We start from the raw sequence: 11,356 nt of genomic DNA on the forward strand, positions 1-11,356 counted from the left end.
CATTCATTCCACCACCTCCCACCAATCCCCACAGGCATCGCACCATACCGCCGACGCTCCACCTGATCTTTCGAATTGCCCGACGCAATCTTCGAGAAGGGCAGTGGAGCTTATCCGCCAACGACGCTCGACTGTCGTACGACGAATCACCGACGTCTCCGCTTTGGGCCGGCTGCGTGAGGAGGGCGAACGAGGTGGCCCGAGAAATGTGGACGCCGTCAACGTGGGAGCAGAGAATTCCCTAGCGGGGCAATTTACGACCTTTTTGCCGCACGCACGAACAGCCGATCAACGCGGAGAGCCGTGCGGCCTTTTTGATGGCACTGTTAGACGTGGCGCCATCGACCTGACCGCAGCACGCCAGGAAGCTGCGGTCCATGTTGCAAATGAATGGAACCCCGCTGGGCATGGCGATTTTGAGGTTTAAAAAAGTTGCGGCGCCATCGGAGACGAAGCAGGCGTGCCCTGTGAGAGAGGAAGAGATGAATCAAGTTATCCGCATTCGGACCGATTGGAGGGAACGTGTTGTCTTTCGACTTGCGTGGATAACGGCGAGTCGTTGGTTTGAGATTGCGGTCTTCACTCCCAACAATTTTAAACTGGAGCCGGACGGGACCTTAAGTTGGGATTGGTCCGTGGCGCCAAAGACGGCGAGGGCGGATCCCCACTGCTTCTTGCGGTTCGTCAGGGCACGAGGGCGGGACGCGTTCGACATTATAACGTTATGCGGGACACTTCAAGCAAAAGAAAAGCTCACGAATCTGACGAATGCCCACGTGGAGCGAGCTCTGGCTCTTTGGGGTGCCACGGCGCGTTCCATAGAACGCGGTGCGTTGCGGCACGCTGCTCCAATCGTGGAGACGTACAATTTGGACCCACACGTGATCTCGCAGTTGGCGAAGCACTTCGACTCGTTCTACCTTTCCAAGAACACAGTTCGATATTCCGGGAAATAAACCACACTGCTGACCCAGGTGTTTTGACTGATCGCATTGATTTGAAGGGAGAAGTTGCGGAAGGGCAGGAGCCCTGGTTGAAAGCAGAGGAGCTTTTTTCCTCTGATTTTCATCACAATCATGCTGCTACCATTACAAGACGCGCGACAAGGACGCGTCGGGCGGTCCCATTTTCCTCCGTCCTCCTTCACATCAGGTGGAAGCTCACGGAGGACTCCAGTCTATGACGCGCGATTATTGAAGGAAGCAGGAATAATCGGGGACGCTTTGTCTGCAACAAAAAGCGGATGGATAGCGCCTTCTTGTTTGTGGAGGAGAGAACCGCCGGTTTGAGACGACGATGGATTGCGTGGCCACGCGACAAGAACAGAGACGACCCTTAAGGGGCTAATGCTCCTCTTTTACACATTTTCCACTGTTTGCTGCCTGTGATGGCTGAGGCCGCTTCCTGCCTGGATGTGAAGGCATCCTTTTTTCAAGTCCTTTTACCGCGGGAGACTCGGCATCTCTTTTGATGCCGCGTGGAGGACGGCACGCTGGTGGAGCTCACACGGCTCCCAATGGGACACAAGGCCAGCCCAGAAATTCTCCAGATTATTATTACTTCGGCAATTGCGGGGTGACGACGGTGGTTCGCTCCCTTTGGGCTGCACCTCCATCGGTCCGTATCGGCGTTTGGATCGATAATATACGCAGCGCATGGTCGAAGAGCGATGCGACATTGTGGGAAGCCCAAGTGCTTCGGAATGCGGGCGGCCGTCACGCCACGATGGGGGAGGAACGCGAACCTGGCGCCATGTAGTACACCTTTCTGGGGTGCAGTTTGATCACACTCACCGGGCGGTATCTCTGAGTGACAAAATTGTCCGGTCTGTACGCGCCATGCCGGCGCTCAATTCTTTAACCATCGTGGAAATGGAGGTTGTGGCGTCATGCTTTTTGTATGCGGCGGCCATTTTTGGCACGCGTTTATATGACTACTACTTTTTCATCAAGGCAGTGCGACGACGATTATCCGCACTTAACCGGGGGATTGTGCTGGAGACATCCCCGGCGAACGTTCCGCCGGCAGCGGTTGGTTTGGGCGAGAGATTACGACACATCATCGAGAATATGGCCGTAAGCGGAACCTCAAGCCCACCGAAAAGGCATCGGCCGCCAACATCGTGGATGCATCGCTCCATGGATGGGGGCCGTTTTCATTCCAGATTCCGGCGACGTAAAAATTGCCGGAGGGAAATGGGAGAAGAAACCTTTTCTTATCATGCAGACCGAGGTGCGTGCGGTACGCTTGGCCTTATCGGCCTTTTCCGCCATCTTGCCATCCACCATGGACGTTTGGGTGGAAAATACTTCGCTGCAAGGAGCGTCGAATAAAGGCAGCTCAGAAACACACGCCATGACATGGGAGCTGCAACGGATATATGAGTTTTTGGACTCTCGCGGAATACAGGCAACTTTTGCCTACGTACGGTCAGCAGACAACCCCGCAGACGGCATACCGCGCGGTCGTGTTTTTACACTTCAGGATTTGGCGAAGGGGTGGAACTTGCGAAGGGGAGCGGCGGGGTCTTGTGGCTGGAGGACCCCAAAGTCTGCCGCTTCGTAAGTAATAATGTTTTAGATCCTAACCGAGCACAAAAGGTCAATTGAACGGCCAAAAGAATATCTATGTTTAATCGGAGGAAAACAATACGGCGAACTCATTGCCTCTTCTTTTCCCTTTCTTGTTTGGTTTCTTGAGATGATTTCAGAATCCGGCCAGCGGCCCAAAAGATTATTCAGTGTTGTTTCCCTCTCCTCCTTTCTTTTCTTTCTTTCTGTCTTTGACCCTTTTCTGTGCATGCAACAAACGCACAGCGCAGCATTCAATGTGATATTCTCCCAATGGAGGCGAAAGTCGTTTTTGCACCCACGAAACCACGGCGCCGTCCTCGCAGCTCCCCGCGACAGTACGGGTGGACGGCAACACGGTGCAGTTGAATTGCCCCCAGCCCCTGAGGGATGCCGGATTTGCGGTTGCTGAGGTCTTGTTTGACGTCGATGAGGCGTTGGACGTGCCGGCCGCAAGTACACTCTTCCGAAAATTGTGTGCCACTGCCGCCCCCAACTTTACTCAGGAACGCAAGAACATAGTGGCCTTCAGCTACGGCGTGCGTTCGTCACCAAAGCGACAACTCATGTACGGCTCTGCAGCCGGAGAAGGATATGCTGCTTGCGTCATCACTGAATTTATTCGGCTGGGCGCCAAAAAGGGCATTTTTGCCCTCTCATGCCGCGTCATTGGGTCAACAGAGCACCGCGCAGACCTTCTTGACGCCGACAACGAGCGCGGAGTTATTGTGGGCTCCGTGAAGGAGGGACCGCGTGTGCGAATGGTGGCGCGAATTCGTGTCTCATTCACCGGCGACGCTCGAGCGGCGATGGACACTATCGTAAAAAACTATGAGAAATACTTTTTCCCCGTGCTGTGTGAAAAGCAGCTAATGCCTGAGCTGGAGGCAATGCCTTCGTATTTGCCCGACACCGTCGTTCTTCAGCTTTACCGCGATGATGGTGAGGCGGAGTTTGCAGATTATATGGATGCAAACTCCCTGACATTTGTCGCCTTGGGAGATGCCGGACGGCCCGCTTTGTGTGGCAGTGATGCCGCCGCGCAGCTACACTACGAAGGGGCCCAACGAGCACTGGTGTCGGCAGCAGGAATTGTCTCCAGCATTCGCCGCCGTCGTCTGTGCATTCCCTTCGGCATGTCAGAACTCAGTCAGTTGTTGCGCCGAGCGTACAACACGGAAAAAGGCAACCGCAGCAATAGCCTCACTGGTTCTACCGAGACGGCTTTATTGGCTCACGCCTTTTCGGATGCCGCGTGGGCGGAGGAGTCGTTCCATTGTCTCTCCACGACTTGTCGTGTTGGTAATGTTGTCTCGACCGGAATCAGATACGTTACAAGGGATCTTGCCGTTGACAAGTGGCGTCTTGATCAGGACATCATGGAGTTGCGGGATGAACTCATGATTGCCCGGACCGCGTACGACCACAGGCATTGTGGCCATGAATCCAACAGGCCATTTCAGACATGGAGGAGGAAGGGATGAAGCGCGTCAACGCCATTGAGAGCAACCGTGAGGAGGCGCGGGAACGGCAGCTGAGTGTGTTTTGTGAGCGCTCCAAGCATGAGGCGGAGAAGATGGCAAAGAGCTTGAGCGGAGAGGTAGGGCCACGTTGAACGAAATTGAGAGGACTCTGGAGGCGAAAAAGCGGGAGAGCAGTGCTCTGCAGGCCGGCCGCGAAAACCGCATTTGGGAGTACGAGCATACGGTGGAGAGGGTCCGAACGAGGAAACAGGACGAGGAGAGTGCCTCGGAGAGGTTGCGGCAGGCGATGCAGCAGCTGGAGCAAGAACTCAGCCTACGGCAGAGCGCCATTGAGACGAGGGAGCAGCAGCTCGAGATGGTTCAACTTGACAGGGCGAGGGAGCGAGAGGCCGTCATGTGGGAGCGGCATTCTATTGAGGCGGTGCGAAAGACCGTCCGGGAGGAGCGGCGTCGCCAGCGGAGGCAGTGGATCCATCAGATTAAGGAAATGAATGCAAAATCCCTGGAACAGGTGCGTCCCTTGGCCGAGGAGCGGAAGAAGTACGAGCAGGCGACAGCCAAGGAGGACGCCGCCGAGAGGGCTCTTGCTGCCGACGTCAAAATGATCGAGGAGTATTTGCCGAGGCTCATTTCCGTTGAAGACATTCCTGTGAATCCGGGCTAGACGGACATCATTCGACGCCAGTTTGACGAGGTCTTCACGCAAGAGGAACATACATACTTGGCTAGCGCCGAAGAGGAACAGACCCGCAAGGAGAGGCTGGGACGAGGACTCGAGGTGCATTGACATCGTATGCTTGATGATTACGTGGCAAAGAAAAATGGAAAACTGCATGACACCGAGGCAACGGAACGCCGCCTCAGTTCTGTTGTGGATCAGGTGCTGAATTACTTACGCAACGGCGTCCGCGTGACAAAGACGTCAAGCAAGGGCAATGCTTGCAGACGCCTATATTTTCTTTCGGAGGACTGCAAACGTATTCATTCCCGTGAGCTGGACCATCAAGGATTCCCGTTAAATCGCAAACGACATCCAGTCACCATGTGGATACGTGACATCAGAAAACTTCTCATCGGCCTGTCCACAACCTCATTTGTGAACTACAGCGGCGAGGCACAGCTGGCAAAAACACGCCAGGAGGCAGTTTTTGGCAATGGGATGCACCGCCATGATCCCACGCAAAACATCACTCCATCCAGCCTTGGAACAAACAACCACCGCGCATTCGCACTTTTACTTCGCGGTGGGAAATCATTGGAGGTAGTTTGTGAGACTGACAGCGACTGCGAGGCTTGGCTTGTTGCTCTCAAGCGTCCACTGCATTTGAGGACTCCTGCGGAAAGGCTTCCTGAGGGACGACGGGGTACGTGAAGAGACGTACGTGCGCAGCCGAGCGATAATGACGTGGAAATGCGGTGGTGTGGTCCACTTGACATCCTTAATATGCGAGGATTTGTTTCTTTGGCCCCCGATGCAGCAACTCTTTGCGGCGAGGATCACATTCCGCCAGCTCTCTTCCTTCGGGTGGAACAGGAGCTGGCTGAAAAGTCTCAACGGAGCACAATAACCGCCTGTGGCGTCCGAGTTTGCTCGGGCCTGGATCTCTTTTGCTCTGGCCGACTTTACGACTAGTTGTGCGAAAAGCGTGTCGCCCCGCCTCCGTACTAATGCCGTGGGATCTTTTATTGTTTTTCTTTCTTTTCCCATGGCTATTTGTGGTTTTCTTGTGTGCTCTTTTGGATGTATTGAGGCGGCTGGTTGGAGAGAGGCTAACTGCCGCACAATTTTGTGTGAAGAGGACTTTTGAACCCCACGTGTTTGGGTCATTAGCGAGTGAAGAAAAAGGGAGATGATGGTCACCACCACTACTACTACTGCTGCTTCTTTCCTTTTCTTTGCTGCCGGTTTAAATGGGCTATCCATCATTTCTTGCGGGTGTTCCACACCCTTCTTCTTTTTCCTCCGTTTCTGGATGCGTGTTTTTAGCACCGCCGTTGTGGGGCCATTGCTTTGCCAACATGCATACGGTGGTGCTCCTTCCCATAGATGTGCCGTGAAAAAATTATTAATATATTTTCAAATGCGCCGTGTGCTTCTCTGTGTGCGTGTAATGTGGGGCTTAGGCCTCACCCAGGCAGGGGCAATGACATCTTTGCACCATTGCGAGGCGACCGTCGAGGCGGTGCACTAGCACAATAAACTGTGCGTTTCACAACATACAGAGTATTCGCTACTGTGGGAATCGAACACTTATTTTTTGGTGGAACTACCAGGGCTTATCCACTGGGTGCAGTGCGTTGATTCGGCAAAGGGAACAGAAGGACGTCCTCTATGAGGTGTGCCTGTGGAGGGAGAACTGAACTGCTACCTTGGTGACTATAAAATATTGGTATTTGTCTGAAACGAGGGGGCGCATCGCTGTGCATGACGAGACTTTATTCATACGGACGTGAGGCGGCGGGTGGAGGAGGCCAACGGGCATGGGCAATACGAGAGCGATGCCATTGTTGCCTGTTGAGATGATTTGAGCAGTGATAATGATGGGGGCGAACACTCTCAGGTAGAAACGCTCTTCTCGATGTCAAGGTATTAAAGTTGCACGGTAATGTGCCGCAGGTTGACCGGACCTCTTTTTGTGGGTTTTTCCAACACGTCGGTGGAGCTGCTCGGCGTTCTCCAGAAGGGTGTTCTGTTTTGCACAGGTGTGGCTGCCCGAGGATTGTATCCGCCACGGGCGGACTGAAGTGTGCACGACGATCCTCCGACAGATCCAGCGTGTTGTACTCACCGCACTGGACGGTCAATCCCGCATTGGCAACGTTGGGGACTCTCTGGCGTTTCTCATGCCACACGAGGCAGGACACATCTCATGCGTGAGGACCCTTTATCGCCAAAGAGAGAGGGATCAGCGGCTCCTTACGGGAAATGAGGCGGCAGCAGCAGCAAATGGAAGAATGATAATGCGACTCTTCTCTTTCCACCACCTGACGACGTTGGACCCAAAAGGCGGACCACATGTGAATGCAGAGCACGAAGCACTTACTTGTGCACTGTTGTTTGACCTGTCTTGAAGCGGGATGGAGCCGTCAATGACTCACCTGGCGGAGATGCGAGCTGGAACGATGATCTCGCCCGACTCGCACCGTGTGTGTTCCCATCGTGCATGCGGGCGCACGCAGGGCACTCCAGAGAGCCTATAAACCGTGTTTTAAATTTGTGTATGCTCACATTGGTCACGTCGCACACGTTTTCCTTCTTGACAAGAGACCCGGTGATGTTTGGGCAGAACTGCGGAGCTTTATTGGGGAGGACGCGAAGACCGCGAGAGAGGCGTCTTCTCTCGACACACAGGAGGGCGGAAGAGGGTGCGAGGGCTTTTGAGGTTGGATGCGACTGCAGTTGGAAGTGCGTCACGCTGATTGGCCGCGGAGTGTGATTGTGCGGAAGCAGCGCAGTGTGACTTGTAGTGCTGCTGGGCGGAGAATTGGACGGAGGCTGGCACGGAGTGAAGAGAGAAGTGACACACCCACGAAGCAAGAGGCCAATGTTGCAATGACGTTGGTGAAGTGTTTTCCATGGGATGAGCTGAGATGTTTCTCCCATGGCGCTTAGCTGTGCCCGCGCCAGCCCGCGTTTTCTATCTTTTTGGCTCCACAGAGTGTCCAGGCTCTTGATTTTTGCTTGCTTGGCACTCCTCCACCATGGGAGTCAACGAACCACGACGAACTATCGGGATGCCAACCCCGGGAATCGTGGGCTTCAGCGTGGTCAATCTGGATCAGTGAGCGGAGACCTGCGGCACCTCATTCTGCGGCGAGTATCTCACGCACTGTCACGGGTATCGGCGCCTGTGTGTGTGTGCCCTATGACCGGCATTTGTATGGCGCACGCACTTTGCAAGGCTGAGGGAAAGGGCGAGAATTCCCACGGGCACGTGTCTGCAGTCATAATGCGTAAATTGTGGACTTGTTTGTGCGGCAAGGTAGCAGGTCGCTCAGGAGATGCAGCATAGACTGGGAGTACACTTTCTAGCGGCGCGTGCTTGGTGACTACCGAGGCGATGGCCCCAAAGGGACGCATGTGGGTGATGCAGATGCATTGGATATGCGCAATGCCATGCCTCGTGACAGGGAGCGAGGGATGAGTAGCGTGATTCCTCCTGCCACGGACCCATCAACTTTTGAGCAATTGGAGTGAGGCCAAGGGGACAAGCGTGTGTGTCTTCACCTTCTTACGGGAGGACGCGCAGAGGTTGGATTTCTTTTGTTACTTTGTTGTCACGGTGCCTGCGGTGACGTTAATGGGGGGGTTTGTTCTCCAGAGGCATTCATTGTGCGATTGGTGCGTGTTTGGTGTCCAACGCTTTCAGCACCACCGAATATGGTGTTGCGCAGGATCGGAATACATGGATGTGCAAGAGCATTGTGTCGCTCGCCCGTAATAACACATACGCACACAGTTTCAGCGCGCCTGATACGTCACGTTCTTCAGACCGTCCGGAATCACTTGTGGGACGTCACTTAATTTGCGGCGTCGGGACAGCGAGGGAAAATGGAGAGATATGCCGAGAACGTAATGCCTCTCCATAACACCGCAGGCTGGCGGCGACAAGGATCAGAGAGCCTCTACCTAACATTGAGAAGAGGGCAGCGCTCTGATGATCCGTTTTTGCGCTTTAGGAGCCTCTAATGTAGTGTATACCGTGTGGGCCTTTTTGCTGCGGATATGCAGAGGGGTGATGTGGGGTGGAATTATTGTTGAGGGCAGCACGGACACCGCCTGACCTTTATTGGAGTGATGCGTGGTGTTATTTCGTGCTTCCTGGCCTGCGTTGCCGCAGTCATGCTGTGTATGCGGATGGCCACAGTAGTGGAGCTGAATACGGTTCAATGTGTGTTGCTCACGGGGACTGCGCGACACATGTTTTTGTTGGGTTTCCCAAAAGGAGGGGCGCATCGCCGTTGCGTGCTTCCCGCGGCAGTCCATTACCCTGCGACTGTGCGTGCCGCCGTCCGCTGCGCCACTGCAAGCCTTCGCCTTTGTGAGAAATGGGGAGCGTGACTGCTGTGGCGGTGGTCGAATGTTCCCGAATTGGTGCTTTTGGTGATTTCACTTGGAGCGCCGAGCAGCGAGGGGCCGCACACGCCCAGGAGGTGGGAGTGTGTGCTGCAACCGCACCTGCGATTTGTAGTTGGGATGTGACATGTTTCTTTGGTATTTTTATTTTTGGTGATATGCGGGGCAGCGGTGTGTTTGCGTGTGCGGGCTGCTCATGGCTGCCGGTGTTGTCTTTCCTGCTGTTCTCTCGCTCCAGTCCTTTGCGTGCGAAGGACCAAACGGTTTTACGGGCGTGTGGTGCGGCCGCGTTCTTGTTTGGGAAAAAAGCCTTTCGCAGGCATCATGAGACTGCTGCCGTCCGTGCCACACAAGGCAGTGGGGAGTTTCCTGGGATTTATTGGCGGGGTGGCACCGCACCCATGCCGTGTGGTAGGTTTGTATTCCGCAATGCACGGTGATGGGGATGTGCGGTGACAACTTCCTCCAGTGGAGCGACACGAGCAGCACGGGGAGTGGAACGGAGGAGTGGTGGCTGCGTGCTTCCAAGTGATACGTGAATGGTGAATGAAATATGAAAGGCAGCGTCACGGCACTCTTTTGCCATGCACACCGCAGATATTTTCCATAAAGCATGCAAGTTGCACTCTTTTTTGTTCTGTGGGGGATTACCATGATGCATCGCTGTTGGTGGAGTTTACGATTTGGGGTTCTTGCATGTGGCTGTTGCTGCACCGAATACACTTCCCACTTGTTTCTGTGGGTTTGTGCCCGTGGCGATGTGCCCACGCCCTCTTGCAGAGTGTGTGCGGTGTCGGCGGTGCCACACGGGTGCGGAACCGTGGCGAGCGGTATGCGTGGACGAACCCTCCGTGCGCACCACGCTGTTGTTGTTGGCTCTCTCCAACACTGTGCTGGGTGGATGGCATCCATATATCGTTGTGGTGGTCTCCGTGCATATGGTTTTTATCGAATACTGCGCCGTCACACTGTGTGGGTGAGTCTCTTGTTGTGGCCTCGATTCATGACTGTGTCTGTTGTCTTTTTTTTCTCATTCCTCTTTTTTGTTTGGTGGCTATTGTTTAGATCTAACTCAAACTAACTAAGAAAGCAAGGAGAAACGATGTCTGGAAGGCCCGAGGAAGGACTTTACGGCAATTTGGAGAGTCAATCGTCCAATGTCTCGCAGGGAGGTCGGAGGAGAACGAGGTCGGAATTTGAGGGTGACACAGATTACTCCTCTACGACTCGCAGAAGATTGGAGGGAATTTATCGACCACAGTGGACCATGAGCAGCACCGTAGAGGACATCCTGCTGGAGGGAAGCACTAACAGGACCGAAATGAAGCTGAACGATTTCCTCCGGAGCAACTTGGGCGAGGAGTGGGTTGTGGAAAGAAATGGGAACGTCACGATGGGGATGTTTGTGTTGAGACCCACGATGTTTATTAACGACAGTGAAATATTGGGCTTAATAACGGCATCGCCGTCATACCAAGAGCTGGAAAGAGAGCTGAAAAGAGAGCAGGAGGAAAGGAAAATACTATTGGAGGCTATTTATAAACTTCGTCGCGAGGGTGTGTATTTTCTCTGGCAATGGAGGGAATATGAAGGAAGGGATACGCTCACTCCTCTTGCAAGTGGAAAGCTAAACGGACTACTCGCTGAGATACAGAAAGAAGAAAGGCGGGAGGCAGACGAAAGAGCGAAGCGGGAGGAAGAAAAATTAATACGAGAGGCGGAAGCAAGAGTGAGGCAGGAGGCAGAGGAAAGGGTAAGACGGCGTGAGGCAGAAATGAAATTTACCATGTCCACTAATATCGAAGATGTGCTTTTTCAAGGAGGAGTCCGCGTCAAGGACATAAAGCTGAATGATTTTCTTCTGCTGGAAATGGAAGGCAAGGGCATTGTGGACACCAATCGGAGTGTTTTGCTGGAGGAGTTTTTTAATGAACCCACGGAGTATATCCACGATGCGAGAGTACTGAACGGAATGAAGACAACGGTTCGTTATTTGAAGATGGGGAGGGCTGTAATGAAGGAAGTGGATATGGAAAAAGTTGCACGCATGCTTCACGAGAAAGGTGTTGTCTCTCTCGAACAATGGAGGAACTATGAAGGAAAGGATACGGTCAGTCCTCTTGCAAAGGGAACACTAGACGCTGCTCTTTCTCGGGTGCAGACATCAACGTCCGTGGTTAAATCAAACGGTGCTGGAGGGATTGTACGAGTCTGTGTACAATGCG

At 53.7% G+C, this 11,356-nt stretch overlaps 1 protein-coding gene and 3 pseudogenes across 1 annotated transcript, besides 4 other annotated features; all 4 read left to right on the plus strand.

Moving 5' to 3' along the window:
• Window positions 1-2,813: a mobile genetic element.
• Window positions 1-11,356: a sequence feature (areas not merged during assembly with more than two copies in the genome that could not be assigned to a particular haplotype).
• Window positions 2,518-2,738: a mobile genetic element.
• Tc00.1047053506017.20 lies at window positions 2,844-5,723 on the plus strand (annotated as a pseudogene).
• Window positions 6,112-6,132: a sequence feature (AT_rich).
• Tc00.1047053506017.31 lies at window positions 6,593-7,612 on the plus strand (annotated as a pseudogene).
• Window positions 7,755-8,252, plus strand: Tc00.1047053506017.41 (annotated as a pseudogene).
• Tc00.1047053506017.51 (retrotransposon hot spot (RHS) protein, putative) lies at window positions 10,234-11,356 on the plus strand (the record flags this gene model as incomplete). Its single annotated transcript, XM_801614.1, has 1 exon — window positions 10,234-11,356. A coding segment is annotated over one exon (1,123 nt), but the record flags the coding sequence as incomplete, so codon positions are not given.

The sequence above is a fragment of the Trypanosoma cruzi genome, genomic scaffold (assembly GCF_000209065.1).
Source record: "Trypanosoma cruzi strain CL Brener 1047053516027 genomic scaffold, whole genome shotgun sequence".
NCBI lineage: Eukaryota > Euglenozoa > Kinetoplastea > Trypanosomatida > Trypanosomatidae > Trypanosoma > Trypanosoma cruzi.